Source organism: Telmatherina bonti (assembly GCF_933228915.1).
Source record: "Telmatherina bonti genome assembly, chromosome: 20".
NCBI lineage: Eukaryota > Metazoa > Chordata > Actinopteri > Atheriniformes > Telmatherinidae > Telmatherina > Telmatherina bonti.
Window position 1 is genome coordinate 7,921,515 of NC_136618.1, and position 25,184 is coordinate 7,946,698.

General features: G+C 45.8%; 1 protein-coding gene across 1 annotated transcript; it reads left to right on the top strand.

Annotated features, from left to right (window-relative positions):
* Nucleotides 1-9,402: 9,402 nt before the first annotated feature.
* On the top strand, nucleotides 9,403-24,112 carry galnt11 (UDP-N-acetyl-alpha-D-galactosamine:polypeptide N-acetylgalactosaminyltransferase 11 (GalNAc-T11)). The gene is made up of 12 exons (XM_079259422.1): nucleotides 9,403-9,511; nucleotides 10,357-10,613; nucleotides 15,312-15,435; nucleotides 18,066-18,232; nucleotides 18,385-18,510; nucleotides 18,819-19,068; nucleotides 19,155-19,272; nucleotides 21,754-21,906; nucleotides 21,983-22,198; nucleotides 22,792-22,896; nucleotides 23,009-23,146; nucleotides 23,222-24,112. The coding sequence occupies exons 2-12, from the start codon at nucleotides 10,391-10,393 to the stop codon at nucleotides 23,351-23,353; spliced, it is 1,752 nt and encodes a 583-aa protein (XP_079115548.1). The 5' UTR covers nucleotides 9,403-9,511; nucleotides 10,357-10,390; the 3' UTR covers nucleotides 23,354-24,112.
* Nucleotides 24,113-25,184: the final 1,072 nt, after the last annotated feature.

Sequence of the window (25,184 nt, forward strand, 5' to 3'; positions counted from 1 at the left end):
GTAAGGAGCCATTAGGCTTTAAACCGTCTCCGTTGGACGACTGTTGCATCTCTTCCAGGTACTTCGGGATACCCTGCCGGGCTGTTTATGAATCCCTGGTTTCACAAATACAGAAATGGAGAACGATGTCTGGCTGCACAATGGGGGGGCAGAGGTGTCTGTACAAGGTCAGGATGCATCATCATGTTATTTTTAATGAAGCCGGTCCACTTTACCGCCTGCTTTTACCTTTCCATCGGTGGATAGGAATTTGTGCTTTATTTATGGTTTTATTTCCATGTTCCAGGATAAAAAGCAGGCATCTAACAAAAAAATAACTTGATTTTGTAAACACACTGTTGTCATTTCAGTATTTTACTGTTTTACTGTTATCTTTGGAGGTTTGTATTTATTGTTATTTTCCCATTTTCCTCTTAAGAGTCTATAAAACTTTATGAATATTTATTGGTGAATTTTCATAATGTCCTTCCAGCAGAGCAATAGTAGTATCAAGGATGAAGGGATGGATGGGTTGGGTTAATCAAACCATAAATAAAGAATAAAACCATGGTTGGAAAAACTAAATAAAGAGTTCTGTATGTCTACAGCTGCAGTCCGCCTCCGTCCACTTCATAGCCGCCAAGCATAGAACTCCTTTTAAGAGTTACGTGGATGACATCAACTTCCGACTGGTCTCCTACCACTTCTTCACTTCCTGTCATGTTTCTGTAAGTTCGCCTCCATCAAACTTTCTTCGTCTCGCAGTTTTAGAAGGATGGAAGCAGCAAATTCTCTTTCAGCCAACCGCTGCCAAACGATAACAATGATACTAGGGCTGAGCGATACTGCAATGTGTGGTATCGATTCTCAGGGCAAGAACCACAGATACCAATTCTGCTTCAAAATTTCAAAATCATTTAATGATTTTGTCTTCAATTATTGATCATGATGAACATTTTTAATAAATTGAATGACAGGACTGAGAGATTTAAATTTAAGCTTCTTTTTTTTTAAATAAATAAATAAATAAATAAATAAATAACTTTGCTATTCCCATTTATTAAACAAAAAAGGGCAAGAGGGCAAATTAGCAGAACAAAAGCGAAACCTAATGTTGTTTGGCTCACATTTACATTATTTGGTTTTTAATCCCCAGACCCCTCTGCAAGAAAAACACCAATCTCATCACACTAGTATCACATTATTCTGATACTAGTATCGATGCTACTGATATCTGGATTGATCTGCCGAGCCCTAAACGATGCCTGTCCACCTTTAACTCTGTCACAACTTTTCAGCCTTCTGTTACAACATTTCCAGTTTAGTTTGATGAAAAATAAAATGGGCAAAACTGCGAAATGTCTTGGCTAGGTGGCCACAAAGAAGAGTTTATAAAAAGAAGAGTTTTTATCATTAAAAATTATACAAATAAAATTATACAATACAAAAATTAATTTCTAAATCCCAAAAACGTAGCCTGCAGAGCCGTGGCTTTAAAGGCACTCAAAATTTTTTAATAAATATGATTAAAGCTCCTCTCACCAGAAAAAAATCCCACCAAATGAAAGAAAGAGGGGAAAAATAAATTGAGCTATGCTAGCTATGCTAGCAGCTGTGCTAGCATAGCAAACATCGACATTACCAGCTGAGTCATGCAAACAAAATTACTGCAAGACACAAAGAAAACAATGAGAGGGAAGCGAGTTTAACTCATTAAACTTCAAATTCAAAGTTTGCTGAAACGTTTTCGACTCACACATCAAGTATAAAATAAGCATTAAAGAAAATTATTTGTTCAGACTGTGTGATATTCATGGTTTCAGACACATTTCCAAGCTTTCCAAGTTACTCCCAAAGTGTTTTACGTGTTTTTAACTATGATGAAACCAAATGTTTTGCACCTATATACACAACACACAGCTCATTTATCCCTCTTCTGGCTTTTTTATAATAACTAAAACAAATATGAACACATTAAATATCCCAGTGGTGGCTGTAATGCCTTATTGTATCTGTGTTGTTGTCCAGGCCATGTCCATCTCTGAGAACTGGTATGCCATTAAAGACCACGGCACCAACTACTGCAACCTTTACAACCTCATAGAAGGTAAGATTGGGTCACAACGCGGTGATAAACCCAATAATGTCCTTTTCATGTCCACTTGTTCTGCTAGTTTCACTTAGACAAGGAATAAAATGGCAGTGAGTCGATGTCTGGAACAAAACAAGACAGCATAGCAGGTGAAAATAAATTGTGAATTTATGTGAAAATCTGGCAGAACACCAGTAAGTAATGCGAGATAAGGATTCCAGGGGCGGTGTTGAGTTGTATAGCTGACACGAAACCAGCGGAAGGAACAAACCAGAGAAGAAGAAGAGGAACATTACCGCTGCCAACCAGTGCCAAAGCGTGGAAGAGAACTCTGAAGTCAGCGCTGCCCACTAGTGGATGAACTGACTGAACAAACATGGCAACGTACAAGATGCATGGAAGCGTGAGGACAGTGGCGTATGACCACGTGTGGAATGGACGTCCACATTCACATACATGAGGAAAAAGGGCTTCATCTGCGACTGACACACCTGTCAGCACCTGAATCTCAGAAACAGACAGCAGGAGAAGATTTCAGCACATTTTGGGGATAAACTACCCTCACGTTCAGCTGAAAAGCTCGTTCCACAGAAGCTCCATAATGACAGCTTCTACCTGGTAGGAAAGGTGACCAATCAGGCTTCTCAACTACAAATAACACACAACATTAAAAAGTATCATTGAAGAGAAGAAATAACTGACCAAACGCTAATTTTCTTACCAAGTTAATTTATACACATAAATGTTGCATGTTTAAAATTACATGGAAATGTTTTGACACGCTAGAAACAAACAAAGCTGTTTATAAGCACAGCTGATAAATGGAGAAGTTGCTTTGTCTTTTTAATAAAGACACATTATGTAACATTCTGACCCTAAAACTCCGCATCCAGGACTTGTTCGATGACACGGTGACGTCTATCATGTGTATTTCTAGAACTGCTGCTGCCCAGCAGCGTCCCGAGGCTGAGAAACCATCACTATACGACTTTTACATTCGGAATTCGTGATGTTTTGCTGCACGGTATAATAAGAAACTGTTCTGAAGCTGTTCTGAACACACAATGTCGCTGATTCAGCAAAGAAATGCAGGAAGATTAAAAGAGAGAAAGGGATAAAGCAAGAGTCATGGTCAGATAGTCTCCTGGCTGGAGAGAGCTGACAGGTCAGGTAGGATGCAGGATGGAGGCTGGATTAGCCGTCAATAGGGGGCGCTGCCGGGAAAATGGCAAAAATTCTGTTGTGTGAAGTTAATGGAGGAGAGTAAACTTTCTGTTTTACTGAAATAAAACTGTTGTCTTTTATGCTTCTTCACACCACAAGTAGAGCTTTTGTTTTCTGTAAACAATTTGGATTTACTTGCATTCAACTGCAAACACTGATGGTGTTAAGCTTGATTTTATTCTCAGTTTATATAAACAATGAAGCTTTCTGTTCATATGATACAAACTTTGATATGATTGTTGTTGTTGTTGAGGGTTCTGGCTGAATCAGGATGATAAAGAACCAGGTCAGTTTGTACCAGATAGAAGGAGAACGTTGCTCAGACAGCTGATAATCATGCTTGTACGTATGACAAGACCTTCATTTCTTTCTGCTATAAATGATGTCAAGGACAAATAAAACCCTGAAAGACCATTTATTTGACTAACTCTTCCACTAAGGTGTTATTTGGTTATAACAATCCATTTCCTACACAGAAACTATAAAAAAAGAAAGCACATTATGTCTATGATTGTTAAAAAATAATTTTATATTCCAAGATTTAAGCTAGTAAAACAGGGAAAATCTCAAAGCAGATGCTGTTAGGAGGGTTTCAGTGGGTTGTTGTTGTTGAGGTCCTGAATTTTGTGCGTTCGTTACTTACTGTTACTTGTAACGACCAAAGGCGGCCAGAAGGTTTTTTTTGGGTTTTTTTTTTTTATAAAATGGCTTCAATAGAAGCAGATTTAAAAAACAATCATTAAAGATTGTCAAAGAATTTTCTAACCGGCCCAAAAAGCCTCTAAAGCATCTTCTATAGCAGTTTTGAGGGCTAAACCACCCATAAACATGCTTATCTTGACAATTTTCCAGCAGCAGACTCGTACTCGGGCCACTGTGACTCAGCTTTCCTGTCATGTCCACAGACAGGCTATAGTCGATGTCTTTGGCGTCATCAGACGTCCAACCAGACAGAGTGAGCTGCATCACCAGCGCCGGGACATAAGGCTTCGAATCCGGGCTGCAGGCTGGTGTTTCTTTACGGGAAACCAATGAAAACTTATTCCCAGTTTACGTGACTTCGCTCCTGTTTGACTGGAACACTCAGACAAGCAACAACTCTCTGGCATTGTTCTAATCTTCCTGGTAAAGACGACTCTCAGTGGCGACTTATGTGGACATCCAGGCTTTCTGACCGTCCTGTGTAGAAGTCATGTTTCTGGAGCTGGTCCCTAAAGAAACCACGTTAGACTTTCTGGTTTCTGGTTGACATAAACACTCATAGCTCAGGTTATGGAAACATTAATAAGATCTGGCTTCCCAGTAACCTTCCCATCAACCATCACACGACAATACAGAGAGCAGGTAGTTTTACAGATCAGCCGCATGAAGCTTCCAGGTCAACATGATTCCGACCAGAAGAAGGTTTCAGAACATCTGAGGATCTTTTCTGTTGACTGAGGCTCATTTTTACTGTTTCTGGTCTTTTTCCCAAACAGGAAGTGGTCTGACTGAGTCCAGAGGATATAAAGAGGTGACCAGTGACTTCCTGTGTACCCAGCGCTCTTCTGCTAACTGTACCGTGTACTGAGAAGAAGTCTCCACACATCCCACACCGGGAATGATCCTGGACTGGAATGGCTGTTTCTGAATTTGGCCAGGTTCGGCCCTGATGTGAACCAGAAGGAAATGTGTTTCTTTTTTGTCCTTTTATTTGTTGTTTTGTTTTAATATTCATTCTAACTAACAGCTCAACCTATGGCTACATGCTTTTTTTTTAAATAAACTCCAGCTTTTTGCATGTATTTCACATGAAATTAAATGTTCTTATTTACGACTCAAACGCTGTGATTTCTGACCATTTTCAGAGAATATGAATAATAACTGTTTTATCCTATTTTTACATCATAATGACAACAGAAACCACCCAAATGACCCTAATAAAAGTTTACATATAAAGTAATAACACCGTGTTTTGACCCTTTTCACATCAACGACAGCTTGACGTCTTCTGTGGACGTTGGCGTTTCATTTCTCAGATTGTAACGCAGCTTATTCTTCCACTTCCTGTTGATTCTAGGATTGACTTCAGCCCTGTTTCCATTGAGCCGTTTGGTTTGGACCGGTACGGTTCAGAGGTTTTAGAACGGTCCAACTAGTCCAGGTGAGCAGGACTGTGCATGTGGGGTTCGGACCAAAGTGGCGTCATACTAGTAACATGACAGCTAACATGATACTACAAACTAAAACTGATCAACCACAGCAAGCAATCTATTAACCAAGTGTTGTATGGATGGGAAGAAGCCGGAGTACCTGGAGAAAACCACGGATACACAGAATATTCAAACTCCTCACAGAAAGGCCGCCGTTCAAACCTCCCCCCGCCCGAGGCTCGAACCAGCGAGCTTCTTGCTGTGATCCGCGGTTTCTAACCACAGTGCTAACACCTTCTTATTAATGACAGCTGAAATTATTGAGATGTGAATGATGTAAAGCACTAATCATAAACTGCAGCCATCTTGTTCTCCAGCAGCAGATGACACTGGGACAAAAACGCTCCTTTTACACCAGTAAGAGTCCAGTAAAATAGTCTTTCATCCATAAAAACCTGCTCAGACAAAATAACAGGATTTTAATGAGTTTCTCATAAAGTCATCTTGGGGTCTTTAAAGTGTTCATTTTGTGTATTATTTTAGTATTACCTCGATTCGTCATTTATTGAAAGGATGTTCTAAATTATAATAATTCTTTATGGTTCTTCGGTTTTTCTTTTGTTTTCAAGTTTCTACCCTTTCCTGTCCATCATCATGGCTGCGGAATGATGGTCTGGCTGAACTCTAAGAGGACTTTTATGGATCTGAAGATGAAACTTTGTGGATATAAGGCTTGCTCACTGAAATATAATTCTTTACATTTTAATTTGTTTACTTCTCAACCCTTTCAAGCATGTCACATTTTCTTTTTCAAATAAAGTATTTTACTTTAAAAGACACCTGCAATGATGTTTCTTTTGTTTATTACTGATATTTTACTTTATTTATTGTATTCTAAAAGTTATTTAAAAAAGTATAACTATATGATGTAAATATTCTGTAAAAATATATCTGAATAATTTTCTTTTCCTATTTATCACGAAGGCAAACTTGGGTAATTACAAGGCATGCAAATATGTTCTGCCATAGAATATTTTTATTTATTCTTCAGTGAGTGATAGGCTATTGGATGACTCACTAACACCCACTGCAGGGCTTCATTTAGAATTATACCATTGTCATTTATGAACAAAGAAAAAAAAGCTTAGGAATGGATGTCCACTGAAGTGACCACCATGCATGAAAGGGTTAATTTCACGTTGATGCTGGAATTTTATGAGAAGGTAGGAAAAGGGACAGAAAAGATGGAAACAATGAGCAACAACAGTATGATTAAAACTAAAGCAGATAAAAAACAACAACCAGCTGCTGCTCCTGTAAAGAAACGGAACAGAAAACATCTTATGGCCTCTAAAAAACATAAACAGAGACTCATCAAGAACCTGCAGCAACACAAACTGAGAAAACAAGTATAGTAAGAATAACCATGTAATTATGCTGATTACTAAACATGACAATTCATTATACATAACTCATAACACAGCCAGTATCAGTAACAGTCGAGGTCAGATTATTCAGTCTGGATGTCAACATGCACCACTTCTTCAGTTAGTTCATATAAACGGGAGGAATAAAAGTACACACCAAACCAAGACACCGCGACCAGAATCATCTTAACATACAGTCACACAGCGAGCTGTAACACTGCAAGAGTAACAAACATGACAAACTAATCCACACCTAACACCAAAGAGGCGCATCTGAGCTAAATATACTGATCATAACTAATTCCACCGCAGGATTCTCATTTCTATCATTTAAAATATCTAAAAATATCCCTGGAGATGGAACCCCTCCCCTGGGTCTCAGCTTGGCCCAGCAGCGACTGTTGGGGCAGAGGCTGGTTTACGGTGGTCATGAGTCGCTGTACTGACTCATGACCTGATAAATGGTCCCTGTCTATCACTATCCTGGCCTCCACGTCCACCACGGAGACCAGGATTTTATGTGTTCTGCTCTGAATGTTTCATTTTTTTAAAACTCCTGACTTCATTTTTACCAAACAGCAGTTTTACGTCATGTTTATTCTGAACTCTAAGTGTTGCCTTTTCTTTTTAATAATGTGCTGCACGGTGGAATAGTGGTTAGCACTGTGGCCTCACAGGAAGAAGCTCGCTGGTTCGCCCTCGGCTTGGGCAGTGATGTTTGTCTGGAGTCTGCATGTTCTCCCCGTGTGTGCATGGGTTTTCTCAATGCACTCTGGCTTCCTCCTACCGTCCAAAGACATGCATGTTAAGTTAACTGGTTAGTCTAAATTGCCCCTAGGAGTGAGTGTGTGTGGTTGTTTGTCTGTGTGTGTCCCTGCGATGGACCGGCAAGCTGTCTAAGGTGTACCCTGCCTTTCACCCAAAGATGGCTGGGATAGGCCCCAGCTTCCCTGTAACCCTTCATTGAACTAAGCGGTTAGGATAATGAATGAATTTAACTTTTATATGGTTCTTTGTGTAGCCATAAAGGCTGATAAGCAGGGGCTTCAACAAAGAGGCCACAACAGTCCCTATGGGTAGTACCATGTCTTATTTTGTAACTTTAAAACTCAGAAAAAGCAGATCAGAACGAACAAGATGACAGAATGTCATGCTGAGACTGGGAGGCCAACCACTCACCACGAGGGGAGCTGGAAGTATACTGGCTCCTAAACAAAGAGGTCTACATAAACAACTCAACTGAAAACCACCACACCACTAACTATATACAACACATCATCCTCTAAAGTGAACTCCCACGTCCAAACCAGGCCGGTGGATGGAGGACCACACCAGCCACCGCACTAGAAACAAGGAGATGTTAAAACTCTAAAATAAAATAAGATAAAAAAAAACTAAAAATGTATCATAACGAACTAAAACAAAACGGCAGCCAGTGATGTACCTAAAAAGCCAAACACATAAAACATGATTAAAACTATCAAACTCCAAAAGTCTCTTACCAGAGGTAAAGAGTATCAAAGGTCAGGAGAGAGCACACACAGGGTTTTTAAAAAGTGGAATCCTGCAGTCGCACCTGCTGCCAATTAGTCCTTTCTCCAGTCTCTGTCTTCTCATTGGTCTGCAGCTTCTGCAGGATCCCAGTGTCCCACTGCTACATGTGCATTAACTGACAACTTTGGAAATCTTTCTTACTGGAAAAATGAATTAAAATGGACTTTTTGGGTGTCACAATATAATATAATATAATATAATATAACATAACATAACATAACATAACATAACATAACATAACATAACATAACATAATATAATCAATGTTTGTGACATAAAAAGCCATTATAGCACCAAGTCAGAATTTTTATCACTTAATTAATTTTTTATTTGTTTTATTAACCTGCGTCCGGTTAAAGAGACAGTATTCAGGGAATGATGTATTTCGGGGAATGTGGGGGTGGGTGTTTTAAATCTACTGTTTGTTTTAATTTTTATGACTTGATTTTAATCTTGTAAAGCAATTTGTGTTGCCCGTGGCATGAAAAGTGCTCAAGAAATAAAATTTGATTTGATTTGATTTATATGTCACTCCAAGGCCGGATTATCCAAAGCCCAGGGGCCCACACCCACTTGGGGCTCATTTGAAGACTAGTGGGGCCCACATTGGCCATACATTAGCAGTTTGGACATGAAACAAAATGTACATAAAAACCAGAGTTACACCACAGTGTACTGCTATTGGTACCACAGGCTGAGGGATGTTAAAAATGTTGTTTTACAGTGACTCATTCTCAATTTTCACAATGTTGCTGTGGGGAAGTGGGGACCGTGGGACACTCTGGGCCCAGGGGCCTCTACACTTTTAATGCGGCCCTGTGTCATTCCAGCGCAGACAGAATTAAATTATCAGAATTTTTCTACAAGAAACGTTTACACAAAATTTTACTTTGAAAGCGTTGCACATCCGGTTTGTTTTGTTGCGAAAGTCCAGAGCGGAAGTCACATGATCGTTGCCATGTGACCAGGTGACGCGCGTGTGTGTGTGTGTGTGTACGTGTGTGGGAAACTGTGTGAGAGCTGAAACTCTGCAGCTCCATTCAGAAGCTAACCAGCCTGCATCCTGTCTGCCGGAGTGCCGCTGAGCAAGCAGCGTGTTTACAGTGAGTGAGTCCGACGTTTCATTCAGAATATTAACTATGATAAATTTACATTTAGATTAAAGGGATTTTTAATATTTGCGGTCAGCTAACAGATGCTAAGCTAACGGCTTCCATTATCGGACAGCAGGTTTCTAAGTCACCTGAAAAGCGTTTTTATTCCTGGTGTGAAGTTCGGGACGCGGTTCGTTTCCATTCGGATCTCACCTGGACTGCCAAGCCGCTTTCATCCAGCTTAGTGTGTTTTTACACCGAGTTTATGTCCCGTTAATCCTCCTTGTGTTTTGTTGTTAGCAGAGTTTGTTTTCTGTCCGTTATGTTTTATTTCGCTCACCTGTCGCAGGTAACGGTGACGTTTCCAGGTGAGCAGATGGTAACTGCTCCGGTGTAACACACTGATGCAGATCTTAACAAGTTGGTCTGGATTACACTGACATTGAACATGAATGGGAGTGATGCGTTCAGGGCAGTTTGAGATGAATTATTGATCACAGAGGACACGTGACACCGGTCCTCAGGTGTGGTCAGGTGTTCCTGCTTCTTATGCTTTATTGATATGGATGCATGCGGACTTTACGGTACAAAGTAAATCATTTATCTGGGAAAATTAGTTATTTTCAGGGACTTAAAAGAAAGACTGAGTCAGGGACTCTGAGATGGTCTAATGTGTGACCTCTGACCTCGCAGGTTATCTGCCCAGTGAGCAGGTGAATGATTGTCCTGCTGGTTTGAAAGAATTGGTGTGACATGATAAGTGATAATAAACCAGCAATAAACTGGGATCAGGCTGAACTGGTTAGAGAAAAGCCACCAGATGACCCAGTAACCTCTGCTCTCTCTCTCTGCAGCAGTGTAATGTGAGGCCATGCTCGCTCGGCCACCATGGCCAGTCTCACGCTGCGGTACTTCTGCTACGGCTGCCTCGCCACCTCGGCCACCTGGTCCGTCCTCCTCCTCCTCTACTTTTCTCTGGGGGCGGAGCCTGGCCATGGCAGGACCCCCCTGCAGCACCGCAGCCAGCCCATCACCAGAGGCCTGTCCGACCACAAGACGGGACGCCGTCCTCTGCCAGCCAATAAGGGGGCAGAGCTGTCACCAGAGATGGGTGAGTGGTCATGGTGTGTTCAGGTGCTGATGAGAGCGCTGTAAAACCGCAGACAGGGCGTGTTGTCTGGCTCTAAAGACTCACTGAGGGAACATTTCAGGTATTTTATTGATGCTGTTTGTTGAATAAAACACAGACAGGATGAAGGAAACTCTCACTGATGGATTAAAACCAACGGGAACGTTCACTGTCGGATGGATTAAACTCATAAATGCAGAATAAATGGTTAATGTTGCTTTTTGCTGGTTGATTTAATCTTGATCTTTCCCATCCAAAAAGGAAGTTTTATCCATAAATACCCTGAAGTACTGAGTGTAGAGGAAATAAAGCATATGCTTGTTCTTATGGTGCGTGTTCACATAACAGGTTCTGTTTTTAGCTTTTTAAGCAGATAAGTGTCGTCAGAGCTGATCAGAAAATCTACTGGAGTCTGTGTTTACTCCCACTGAAACCTGGAATAACGATGCAGAAACCAGAGCTTTGAGATAAGAAGATTTAGTGGTTAAGGAAAAAAAAAAAAGGTAGTTTTATAGCTTGATGTGCACTACTGTGGCTGTTTGAGTCTATTCAGATTTAATGAATTCATTATCAATTCATTAAATTCAGATTGTCCCTGCGATGGACCGGCGAGCTGTCCAGGGTGTACCCTGCCTGTCGCCCAAAGCCAGCTGGGATAGGCTCCAGCTTCCCCGCGACCCTGAATTGGATTAAGCAGTTCAGAAAATGAATGAATGAATAAATTCAGATTGATTTTGTTTCTTTGTGCAGTTGCAACAGTGGGTACGGTTACATGATGTTTTTTTATTCGGAACTAAATAACTCGGAATTAAAGTATTCTCCTATGAGTTTACATGAAGATAATAATTCCAAATAAACGTTGACATGAAACTCGTCCTTTATTCCTCTTTAGAGCGGCGGGTTGGGAAGGGTTCTGATTGGACAGAGGGTGCACGTGACGTATGATGTATACAGGAAATAAACAAAGTTGGCTCCCTGCTTCTCATCTTTTCAGTACTAACTTGTAAAAACTACATAATAAGAACCAGTTTCGCAGCTATTTTTATAATAAATGTGAAGTGGCAGCTCAACACCAGCATACTACTTCACTTTCTGCAGCAACTGAGAAGGAGAAGAAAGATAGACCACCGAACACAGGAGGCAAAACAACGCGCGTCATCGGGACAGGACAAGGTAACGAGCATGCTCAGAACGACATGAATTAACTTAGAGCGGAATGAAGGTTTACATGACAGAGGAATTAAATAGTTCGGAATTAAAATGTGAATAAACCAGCCGCTTACATTGAAGTTAAGTTTAATTCCGAATAGAAATCAATATTAGGAATGAAGTGTTTTCATAGTCATTTTTCATCAGTTTAAAGCGGAATTAACTTTTATTCGGAATTAAACAGGAATTAAAACTCCCATGTAAACACACGGACTGACACGAATCTCTCATAACAATCAGGAAGATTTTAGCGTAAATACACAACTTTTCCACCATCTGTGGATTAAAGTTACTTGTAACTATTTATCAGGTTATTATCTCACATCAGCAGCTAATGTTAAGACCGTTGGTGCCGTCATGGTCAACAAACATGGATGTGTGTGTAAGAGAATGGGTGTATAGGGTGTGTTTAAGGAGGAAGTGTGGATGCGTGTGGGTGTGGGTGGGGGTAGGTGGGTGGGTGCATGTGTGTGTGGGTGTGTGTGTGTGTGTGTGTGTGTGTGCACATGTGTGTGCGTATGTGTGTGTGTTTGGGTGCGTGGAGGGTCTTGGTGCTCGGGGAGCGCTGCTGGTGCGCTGGGGTGCGGCCTGGCTGCCGCTCGGTGGCGGTCTGGGGATCCCGGCCCTCCGCCTGCGGGGGTGGGGGGTTGCTTCTGGGCTCTTGGGGCCGTGGGGCCCGCGCTCTGTCTGCCCTGGGTGGCCGGTGCCCGGCGGGGCCGGTCCTCGCTGGTCCGGGCCTGCTGGGGCCTGTTCCCCCTGACTGCGGGGGACTCTGGCTGGGACCCCCCTCTGCCTCCTCCTGGGTCGGTGCATGGCTGGCTCCGGGGTGGGGCGGTTGGGGTCTGCGCCTGGGGGTGGCTGCCGATGGCCCTGGTCTCGGGGGTACTCCTGGCGTGCCTCTTACCTTTGTGTGGGAAGGGTCACACTGGCATGATCACCTTTTCCGGAACACGTTCCACTCTGCATGTTCTGCATGTGACACAGTCACCGAGTCGTCACGCAGTTTTATTCACTAACAGCAGCTAGTTTTCTCATTTCTGTTTGTTTCTCATTTATATTTAACTTTTTAGATTCATAGTTTAGTTACTATGATCTAAAGTTGGCTTGTATGTGTATGTGTTAATACTGGCAAGTGCGTATATGTTTGTACGTATGTATGTGTGTGTATGTGTGTGCATAGAGGTGTGTGTGTAAATGTATGTATGTGTATATGTATATGTGTACATATGTATATATTTGTGTATATATATATATATATTATGGGTGTATACGTGTGTGTATATGTATGTGTATGTATGCGTGTGTATGTGTGTGTATATGTATGTATATGCCTGTATGTGTGTATGTATACATCTGTAGGTTGTTTTCTTTCTTTTTGTTTTTGGGTTATTTTTTAGTTGTTGTTTTTTTCTCTCCCTTTTCTCTCCCTTTATCTCTTTCCCTTTTCTTATGAGGTGTTTCTTCTCCTTTCTCTTTTTGTCTTTTGTCTGTCCTCTCTGGTCCAGCAGTACAAACTCTACAATTCAAACAACAATACAAAATAAACATAGAAATAAAATAAAAATTCAGAAAGTCAAGGGGATCATTATATCTATAAAGCTTCCCTTGGCAGAGAAAATTTGCTCAGCAGAACACAGCATCCAGACCATCATTCTGCTTGCCTAAATGCTGGACAAGACAAAAAAACAAAACAAACAAACATGGATGTTTTGAAAATAATACAAGGTGGTGTCACGACGCATTTCGGCCAGTTTTTGTTGCTCTAACGCAACAGAAAGAGAAACGGTTTGCATCCAGTGACTGATGAGCTGCCGTCAGGTTGTGTCTGTGAGGAATACTGCAGATCGATGAGGAGATAACTCCATGTGATCCCAGGGAACACTGCGCAGGCTGGCTTCATTAAACACAGGGTGAAACGGTGAAATCAGCTGAGCAGGAGCCCAGAACAGCAGGATGATTGATGTCAAAATAATCATGTTTCTGTGATTATTCTGCGTTAATTCATTTCATGACATTATAAAAGTGTGAAACATCACAATCGCTCCTGACTCGGCTTTAGGTTGTTTTTTCTGTGTTTTCATGCCAACAAAACAAAATAATATGACAAGGAACCAACAAGTCTCATTCAGACTAAATCTCCTCTGCTGGGCGCAGAATAAACAAATCCTTCGTATTAAAGCTACAGTAGGTAATGTTCCTCAGAGGCATGTTCCTCTGTGAAGTGGTTCCTCGTCCTGATAGTAGTCTATACATTCTGTAATCATGAACAATAAGAAATATAGTTAGACCCCTCAGTTTACTGTAAACCTGTAAAAACTCTGACCAATCCAAACCTTAGGACCCAAATGGAGTTGTTCATTTCTTATATTCCATATTTCTTCTCCCGGCTCCCCTCCTCCCCCTCCAGCAGCGCTGATAGCCACACCCTGCATATAAACAGGATGTTAGGATGAAAATACAAAGTAGTGAAGAAGAAACTCGGAAGGAAAACATGGCTGAGAAAATGCAGGAAGGATTTCCCAACCTGGCTCGGTTTATTTGCCTCCTCCTGCTAAACAGCCGAGAAAGAGAAAATTGTTGGTGGAAAAATCTTCTTCATCTTCATCTTCTACTGCTTATCCGGGGTCGGGTCGCGGGGGCAGCAGCCTAAGCAGGGAAGCCCAGACTTCCCTCTCCCCAGCTACATTTGCCAACTCTGCGGGGGGGATCCCAAGGCGTTCCCAGGCCAGCCAAGAGATATAATCCCTCCAGCGTGTCCTGGGTCTTCCCCGGGGTCTCCTCCCAGAGGGACGTGTCTGGAACACCTCACCAGGGAGGTCCAGGAGGCATCCTGACCAGATGCCCGAGCCACCTCAACTGGTTCCTCTCGATGCGGAGGAGCAGCGGCTCTACTCTGAGCCCCTCCCGGATGACCGAGCTCCTCACCCTATCTCTAAGGGAGAGCCCGGCCACCCTGCAGAGGAAACCCATTTCAGCCGCCTGTATACGAGATCTCGTTCTTTCGGTCACGACCCACAGCTCATGACCACAGGTGAGGGTAGGAACGTAGATCGACTGGTAAATGGAGAGCTTCGCCTTCTGGCTCAGCTCCTTCTTCACCATGACAGACTGGCGCAGAGTCCGCATTACTGCAGACGCCGCACCGATCCGTCTGTCGATCTCACGCTCCATCCTTCCCTCACTCGTGAACAAGACCCCGAGATATTTAAACTCCTCCACTTGAGGCAGGACCTGACTCCCGACCCGGAGAGGGCAATCCACCCTATTCCGGCTGAGGAATAGGAGTAGAAAAATCTGCGAATAAAAAAGCCTTGAATAGCGCAAGGAGCAAAAACAGAGGGGGACGTTAGAGATGAATAAATCCCGTCGTTTTGTGTCGAGTAGCGACCAACCGGGGAACTCCGTCATCGGGACCTTTCTGATCCGCTTCAGGTCGTTTCCAGGTTTGATGATTCTACTTCCTGTCTGCAGGGATGATTTTCAACGAGGCGGATCAGGAGATCAGAGACGCCGGATACCACCGACACGCCTTCAACGTCCTCATCTCCACCCGGCTGGGGTATCACAGAGACCTACCCGACACCCGAGACCCTCGGTAAGACCAGGACCTGTTACTACAGACCTGTTACTGTAGACCAGGTCCTGTTACTGCAGACCTGTTTCTGTAGACCAGGTCCTGTTACTGCAGACCTGTTTCTGTAGACCAGGTCCTGTTACTGCAGACCTGTTACTGTAGACCAGGTCCTGTTACTGCAGACCTGTTACTGTAGACCAGGACCTGTTACTACAGACCTGTTTCTGTAGACCAGGTCCTGTTACTGCAGACCTGTTACTGCAGACCTGTTTCTGTAGACCAGGTCCTGTTACTGCAGACCTGTTACTGTAGACCAGGTCCTGTTACTGCAGACCTGTTACTACAGACCTGTCTCTGTAGACTAGGTCCTGTTACTGCAGACCTGTTACTGTAGACCAGGTCCTGTTACTGCAGACCTGTTACTGTAGACCAGGACCTGTTACTACAGACCTGTCTCTGTAGACCAGGTCCTGTTACTACAAACCTGTCTCTGTAGACCAGGTCCTGTTACTACAGACCTGTTACTGTAGACCAGGACCTGTTACTGCAGACCTGTTACTGTAGACCAGGACCTGTTACTACAGACCTGTCTCTGTAGACCAGGACCTGTTACTACAGACCTGTCTCTGTAGACCAGGATCTGTTACTACAGACCTGTCTCTGTAGACCAGGTCCTGTTACTGTAGACCAGGTCCTGTTACTACAGACCTGTTACTGTAGACCAGGACCTGTTACTACAGACCTGTTACTGTAGACCAGGTCCTGTTACTGCAGACCTGTTACTGTAGACCAGGTCCTGTTACTACAGACCTGTTACTGTAGACCAGGACCTGTTACTACAGACCTGTTACTGTAGACCAGGACCTGTTACTACAGACCTGTTACTGTAGACCAGGTCCTGCTATTGCAGACCAGGACTTGTCTCTGTAGACCAGGACCGGCTAGTGCAGACCCGTTACTGTAGACCAGGACCTGTTACTGTAGACCAGGACCTGCACTGTAGAGCTCCTACTGCAGACCAGGACCTGTTAGTGCAGACCAGGACCTGTTAGTGCAGACCAGGACCTGTTAGTGCAGACCAGGACTTGTCTCTGTAGACCAGGACCGGCTAGTGCAGACCCGTTACTGTAGGCCAGGACCTGCACTGTAGACCTCCTACTGCAGATCAGGACCTGTTAGTGCAGACCAGGACCTGTTAGTGCAGACCAGGACTTGTCTCTGTAGACCAGGACCGGCTAGTGCAGACCTGTTACTGTAGACCAGGACCTGCACTGTAGACCTCCTACTGCAGACCAGGACCTGTTAGTGCAGACCTGTTACTGTAGACCAGGACCTGCACTGTAGACCTCCTACTGTAGACCAGGACCTGTTAGTGCAGACCTGTTACTGTAGACCAGGACCTGCACTGTAGACCTCCTACTGTAGACCAGGACCTGTTAGTGCAGACCTGTTACTGTAGACCAGGACCTGCACTGTAGACCTCCTACTGTAGACCAGGACCTGTTACTACAGACCTGTCTCTGTAGACCAGGACCTGTTACTACAGACCTGTCTCTGTAGACCAGGATCTGTTAGTGCAGACCTGTTACTGTAGACCAGGACCTGTTACTGTAGACCAGGTCCTGTTACTACAGACCTGTTACTGTAGACCAGGACCTGTTACTACAGACCTGTTACTGTAGACCAGGTCCTGTTACTGCAGACCTGTTACTGTAGACCAGGTCCTGTTACTACAGACCTGTTACTGTAGACCAGGACCTGTTACTACAGACCTGTTACTGTAGACCAGGACCTGTTACTACAGACCTGTTACTGTAGACCAGGACCTGTTACTACAGACCTGTTACTGTAGACCAGGACCTGCTATTGCAGACCAGGACTTGTCTCTGTAGACCAGGACCGGCTAGTGCAGACCCGTTACTGTAGACCAGGACCTGTTACTGTAGACCAGGACCTGCACTGTAGAGCTCCTACTGCAGACCAGGACCTGTTAGTGCAGACCAGGACCTGTTAGTGCAGACCAGGACCTGTTAGTGCAGACCAGGACTTGTCTCTGTAGACCAGGACCGGCTAGTGCAGACCTGTTACTGTAGACCAGGACCTGCACTGTAGACCTCCTACTGCAGACCAGGACCTGTTAGTGCAGACCTGTTACTGTAGACCAGGACCTGCACTGTAGACCTCCTACTGTAGACCAGGACCTGTTAGTGCAGACCTGTTACTGTAGACCAGGACCTGCACTGTAGACCTCCTACTGTAGACCAGGACCTGTTAGTGCAGACCTGTTACTGTAGACCAGGACCTGCACTGTAGACCTCCTACTGTAGACCAGGACCTGTTAGTGCAGACCTGTTACTGTAGACCAGGACCTGCACTGTAGACCTCCTACTGCAGACCAGGACCTGTTAGTGCAGACCTGTTACTGTAGACCAGGACCTGCACTGTAGACCTCCTACTGTAGACCAGGACCTGTTAGCAGCCGCTCCGCCAGGCTGACAGCTGCTGTCAGGATTAAATGTGTGTGTGTGTGTAAATGTGTGTGTGACAGCTTGTGTTGTGCCGCGCTGCTCTCTAACAGCGATCACATGACCGGCTGATAAATGACTGGTTGGTTCCGACAATCCGCTCCGTGTTTCCCGTCTGTCCTTCAGGTGTAGAGAGAAGTCCTACCCTCTGGCTCTACCTTCTGCCAGCGTAGTGATCTGCTTCTTCAACGAGGCGTTCTCCGCCCTGCTGAGGACCGTCCACAGCGTGCTGGACCGCACGCCGGCCCACCTGCTGCACGAGATCATCCTGGTGGACGACCACAGCGAGCTCGGTAGCAGACGTCTGATTGGTTCCCACTCCACATGAGCTGTTCACCCAGCTGACTTTGTGTGTGTGTGTGTGTGTGTGTGTGTGTGTGTGTGTGTGTGTGTGTGTGTGTGTGTGTGTGTGTGTGTGTGTGTGTGTGTGTGTGTGCTGGTCCAGACGAGCTGAAGGACAAACTGGACCAGTATGTCAAGGAGGAGCTGCAGGGAAAAGTGAAACTGGTGAGAAACCAGAAGAGGGAAGGACTCATTAGAGGTCGGATGATCGGAGCTTCACACGCTGCCGGTAAGATGTGGAAACGTCCCGATGGGGCTGCTCATGGGCACACGGGCAGGATGGCTTCCTGTGGTTCCTCCCATCCCTCATCCTTTCATCCTTCATCCTTTCATCCTCCATCGTCTCATCCTTCCTACTGACATCCTGCCCCAGCAGATCCTTACATTCCTCCATCTCCGCCACCGTTTCTCAGCTGCAAGTTGTAGTTTTGTCAGGAAACCTGAATTTCTCCTGTTAGGACGAGGAGTAACTGGTTATTTCTCCATTCCCAGATTAACCAGTAAACCCCCCCCCCCCCCCCCCGTCTCTGTGTCCAGGTGAGGTCCTGGTCTTCCTGGACAGCCACTGTGAGGTGAACCAGATGTGGCTGCAGCCTCTGTTGGCCCCCATCCAAAAGAACCGCCACACTGTCGTCTGTCCCTTCATCGACATCATATCAGCGGACACGCTCGCCTACTCGCCCTCCCCCATTGTCCGGGGGGGGTTCAACTGGGGGCTGCACTTCAAGTGGGATCCTGTTCCTCCCTCTGAACTCAGCGGACCCGATGGAGCATCTGGACCAATCAGGTAAGCCCTCGGATCAATACAGTTTGGTTCTGTTGGAGGGATCTGGCTTTTCCTCTGTTCATCTGCCCCCCCCCCCCCCCCCCCAGGTCACCCACCATGGCCGGAGGGCTGTTTGCCATGAACAGGAAGTACTTCAATGAGCTCGGCCAATACGACGCTGGGATGGACATCTGGGGGGGGGAGAACCTGGAGATCTCCTTCAGGGTGAGCGATCCGTTTTATTGAGCGTCAACAAAGGGGTCGTTTCCCCGCACTTGCTCACTGCTGCTCTATGTCTCTCGCTAACTGCCGCTATGTCTCTCGCTAACTGCCGCTCTGTGTCTCTCACTCACTGCCGCTCTGTGTCTCGTTCACTGCCGCTCTGTCTCTCGCTAATTGCCGCTATGCTGCCGCTCTAAGTCTCTCATTCACTGCCGCTATGTCTGTCACTAACTGCCGCTCTGTCTCTCGCTAACTGCCACTCTATGTCTCTCGCTCACTGCCGCTCTATGTCTCTCGTTCACTGCTGCTATGTCTCTCGCTAACTGCCCCATGTCTCTCGCTCACTGCCGCTCTATGTCTCTCGTTCACTGCCGCTATGTCTCTCGCTAACTGCCCCTATGTCTCTCGCTCACTGCCGCTCTGTCTCTCGTTCACTGTCGCTCTATGTCTCTCACTAACTGCCGCTCTATGTCTCTCGCTAACTGCCGCTTTATGTCTCTCGCTAACTGCCGCTCTATGTCTCTCGCTAACTGCCGCTCTATGTCTCTCGCTAACTGCCGCTATGTCTCTCGCTCACTGCCGCTCTATGTCTCTCGTTCACTGCCGCTATGTCTCTCGCTAACTGCCCCTATGTCTCTCGCTCACTGCCGCTCTATGTCTCTCGTTCACTGCCGCTCTATGTCTCTCGTTCACTGCCGCTCTATGTCTCTCGTTCACTGCCGCTATGTCTCTCGCTAACTGCCCCTATGTCTCTCGCTCACTGCCGCTCTATGTCTCTCGTTCACTGCCGCTATGTCTCTCGTTCACTGCCGCTATGTCTCTCACTAACTGCCACTCTGTCTCTCGCTCACCCCCGCTATATGTCTCTCGCTAACTTCCGCTCTATGTCTCTCGCTAACTTCCGCTCTATGTCTCTCGCTAACTGCCGCTATGTCTCTCGCTAACTGCCGCTATGTCTCTCGCTAACTGCCACTATGTCTCTCGCTCACTGCCGCTCTATGTCTCTCGTTCACTGCCGCTATGTCTCTCGTTCACTGCCGCTATGTCTCTCGTTCACTGCCGCTATGTCTCTCGTTCACTGCCGCTATGTCTCTCACTAACTGCCACTCTGTCTCTCGCTCACCCCCGCTATATGTCTCTCGCTAACTTCCGCTCTATGTCTCTCGCTAACTTCCGCTCTATGTCTCTCGCTAACTGCCGCTATGTCTCTCGCTAACTGCCGCTATGTCTCTCGCTAACTGCCACTATGTCTCTCGCTCACTGCCGCTCTGTCCCTCGCTAACTGCCGCTCTATGTCTCTCTCACTGCCGCTTTATGTCTCTCGCTAACTGCCACTCTGTCTCTCTCTAACTGCTGCTCTATGTCTCTCACTAACTGCCGCTCTATGTCTCTCTCACTGCCGCATTATGTCTCTCGCTAACTGCCACTCTGTCTCTCACTCACCTCCGCTCTATGTCTCTCGCTCACTGCCGCTCTATGTGTCTCGCTCACTTCCGCTCTCTCTCGCTAACTGCCGCTCTATGTCTCTCTCACTGCCGCTTTGTCTCTCGCTAACTGCCACTCTATGTCTCTCGCTCACCTCCGCTCTATGTCTCTTGCTAACTGCCGCTATTTCTCTCGCTAACTGCCACTATGTCTCTCGCTAACTGGCGCTATGTCTGTCGCTAACTGCCGCTCTATGGCGCTCGCTGGCTGCCGCTCTGTCTCTCGCTCATCTCCGCTCTATGTCTCTCGCTCACCTGAGCTCTATGTCTCTCGCTAACTGCCGCTCTATGTCTCTCGCTAACTGCCGCTCTATGTCTCTTGCTAACTGCCACTCTATGTCTCTCGCTCACTGCCGCCCTATGTCTCTCGCTAACTGCCACTCTGTCTCTCGCTAACTGCCCCATGTCTCTCGCTCACTGCCGCTTTATTTCTCTTGTTCACTGCCGCTCTATGTCTCTCATTCACTGCCGCTGTCTCCCACTAACTGCCGCTTTATTTCTCTCGCTAACTGCCGCTCTGTATCTCGCTAACTGTCGCTATGTCTCTCGCTCACTGCTGCTCTATGTCTCTCGCTAACTGCCACTCTATGTCTCTCGCTAAGTACCGCTCTATGTCTCTCGCTCACTGCCGCTGTATGTCTCTCGCTAACTGCTGCTCTATTTCTCTCGCTAAGTGCCGCTCTATGTCTCTCGCTCACTGCCGCTCTATTTCTCTCGCTAACTGTCGCTATGTCTCTCGCTGACTGCAGCTTTATGTCTCTCGCTAACTGCTACTCTATGTCCCTCGCTAACTGCTGCTCTGTCTCTCGCTCACCTCCGCTCTATGTCTCTCGCTCACCTCCGCTTTATGTCCCTCGCTAACTGCTGCTCTGTCTCTCACTTAGTGCAGCTCTGTCTCTCGCTCACTGCCGCTTTATGTCTCTCGCTCACTGAAGCTCTGTCTCTCGCTCACTGCAGCTCTATGTCCCTCGCCAACTGCCGCTTTATGTCTCTTGCTCAGATCTGGATGTGTGGCGGTCAGCTGCTCATCATTCCCTGCTCCAGAGTTGGACACATTTTCCGGAAGAGACGGCCGTACGGTTCGCCGGGAGGACAGGACACCATGGCGCACAACTCCCTGCGGCTGGCGCACGTGTGGATGGACGAGTACAAGGTACGCACACGCAACCACGAGCACGCCGTGCTGGAGCGTCCTCTGACCTGACGCCACGTCTCTCTGGTCCAATCAGGAGCAGTATCTGTCTCTGCGTCCGGAGCTACGGGACCGGAGTTACGGCGACGTCAGCGAGCGCGTGGCGTTGAGGAAGCGGCTGCAGTGTCACTCATTTCGCTGGTACCTGGAAACGATCTACCCCGAGATGCAGACTGTCGCCAACGGCAACAAGCAGCAGCCAGTGTTCATCAACAAAGGCTTCAAGCGGCCCAAAGTCCTGCAGCGAGGACGGGTACCTGAACTCATCCCGCTGTGTTTTAACGCATCATGCAGGAAAAGTTCAACCTGACGACTTCTGTAGGAAGTTTCGTTAATCTGAGTCACGTCACGAGTATTTAACCCTTAAAACTCCCTTAGATACAATGGTAACCTGAGGAATGATACGTTTCAGCCAGTAAATGTGTAAATCCATGAAAGTTATCTATCATTAGTTACATTTTTATCATAAAAGAAAAAAGATCGCTATCTTTACGATATGGGTTAGTAACCTGGAAATAATACTAAAGCCTCTTCAGTCAGATTTTTAACCAGAGAGCTTAAATTGACAATAATGTCCATGTGTGTGTTATTTCTACAAAGTACTATTAGTAATAAAGTCTGTTTTGTTGATTTGGTTACTTTTTAAGCTGCTACATCAATTGATTGGTTTATTTTACGTCATAAATCTGACGCCTGCGGCGGTCCTGAAACATGTCTGGACGTCGACTGAAATTAAAAACGTTTAACTTCTTTACCGTCCAGGAGTTTTGAGGGTTAAAGAGGCTGAACTTTACTTGTGTGGCTGTTTCGCATAAACTACCTGAACTTCCACCATCCATCTTCCAGCTCCGTAACCTAGCAACTGGCCGTTGTCTGATGGCCCAGGGCCGAGCGAGTCAAAAGGGCGGCGCCGTCGTCCTGCGACCGTGTGACTCCCAAGACTCTGAGCAGGTGAAACAAACACACACACTGAATGTGTGTGTCAGCTTTTTCACTCTACGCATCATGTGACCTGGTCATACGACCTGATCATGCGACCTGATCATGTGACCCATGTGTGCAGGACTGGGCCTATGATGAAGACGGCCAGCTGGTTCTCGCAGGTCTGTTGTGTCTGGATGTTTCTGAGGTCAGGACCTCCGACCCCCCCAGACTGATGAAGTGTCACGGCTCAGGGGGGTCTCAGCAGTGGAGCCTGGGGGTGAGTCAGAGGATGACGACGGACGTGAGTTTCCATAGAAACGATAACGTTAATCATGTTTTCTCTCTCCTGTAGAAGTCTAACCGGCTCTACCAGGTGTCGGTCGGTCAGTGCCTCGCTGCCGCCCAGCCAGTCGGGCCGAAGGGTTACGTTTCCATGGCGATCTGCGACGCCTCGCAGGAGCAGCAGTGGCAGCTGGACGGTTGAGGACGTCTTTAGTTTTTAAGACATTCAAAATGTTTTAAGTGTTTTAGTTTTTGGAGGAATTTTTTTAAACATCCTGGAAAAGTTTCAGAGGGAAGGATCGTGTTTTTACATCATGGCCACAGGAAGACGTTTTAAGCCTTGAACGTTTCACGACCTGGAAAGTCCTGGAGTTGACCCTTGAGACGTCAGCTTTAGTTTTTATTCAACCAGGCTACAGGAACATCAGCACACCTGCAGCCGTTTTAACCTGTCCTGTCCTTCATCACGTCGCCGCCGCGTCTGCCGAGTCTCCTGACGCGGACCTGAGAGCAGCTCGGAACCACGAACACACACTCCTCACCAGCAGCTATCACGTTTTTATCATGAAAACCAAATCTGTCAGCCGTATCCGTTTTAACTTCATGATCAAATACAGAAGATTTATTTCTGAGAAACATCCGACTCGCCATCAGCAACCGTTTCTAATCCCCGTCAGGAGCTTCTCAGACCCGAGGGATCCTGTTCTGGTTCACGTCAGCATCAGATGGCCGACATTCAGGGAAATATCAGCAACGCTTCATCTGGTCTCAGAATACCCACAATCCTTTGCACACACAGAGCAGAAAACGATCAAAGTTAGATGTGCAATATGAATTAATATCTTCCTTTTAACTTATCTGTTAATGTCGCATTTCTCTTTTTTCCTGAGTGAGTGAGACCTCTTTTTAAAGGATCTTTGACTGCATGCTTAGCTGTGATTGGCTCAGAGGTCTGCCCTGTTTCCTGTGTAAGTTCTGATTGGTTTGGACGGGAAGTAATAAACAGAGTTTTGGATAAACGGTTTTCTTTGCGGCGTTTTTTCTCCAGGTTCGTCCTCAGAGCCAGAAGACAAACCTCATCTGAACAGACGACTCCTGTTCTGGTCTAACTGGTCACGGACAGTTCTGACTTCCCACCGTCGGGCTGTAAATGTTCAGAAGGTTCAGATCCAAACACACCACCCTCAGACAGAGGTTGCTTCAGCTTAGAGACAAAACCAGGGGATGTACACAGAAGAGACCAAACAACCACTTCATAAACACACAACCGCAGTAAACCAGCTCTGCAGGTCCAGACTCAAGGACGAAGACACTCCTTTGAGGACAGTGATGTCCATATTGGACAAATGGGTTGAGACAGGTGTGAAGTCGGTGTTAAACTGGAAGAACCATCTCTGAACCTGGACTGTCCTCCAGGTTTTACCCCCCACAGATCAGTCCGATCCGAAGAATCCTGATGAGAGTTGAGATGAGTCCAGTTTGTCTTCAGGCTCTGAAGGATCTGAGGATCGCCACCAGATTTAGTTACATTTCTCATTATTTATAAATAAACAACTCAGTGGATTGTTGGTCTACTGGTTTTGTTCGGGGGACGGAGACATCTTTTCTGCTGCGCTGCGTCCATCCTGGTGCTGGTCACTCCTTAGGACTGTTTTATTACAGGGAGTGACCTGGAAGGACCCGTCCTACCAAAGAGACATCCTGGACCCTGAAGCTCAGCTTAGAGTCTAAACTTCCAGATTAGACTGGTGAGGGTCCTCCAGCTGACCAGCAGATGGCAGCGCCATGCAGAAAACCAGTCCATTGTCTTCTCCAAGCCTTCCTGGAGTCTGGCAGGAGGTTTCCAGGGATCCTTGAGCAGGATCAGGAGGTTCTGGTTCTCATGTGCTTTAACTGCTTGATTAGTTAAATCTCACATTGTTCCTGAAGTGTTTGTAAGTATTCCATAAACTCTAGGATTTATCTTTTCTGTTGAACTTCAGATCTTTAGTTTCCCAGAAACAAAACACAGTTCTGGACCTGGGTCCAGGAGT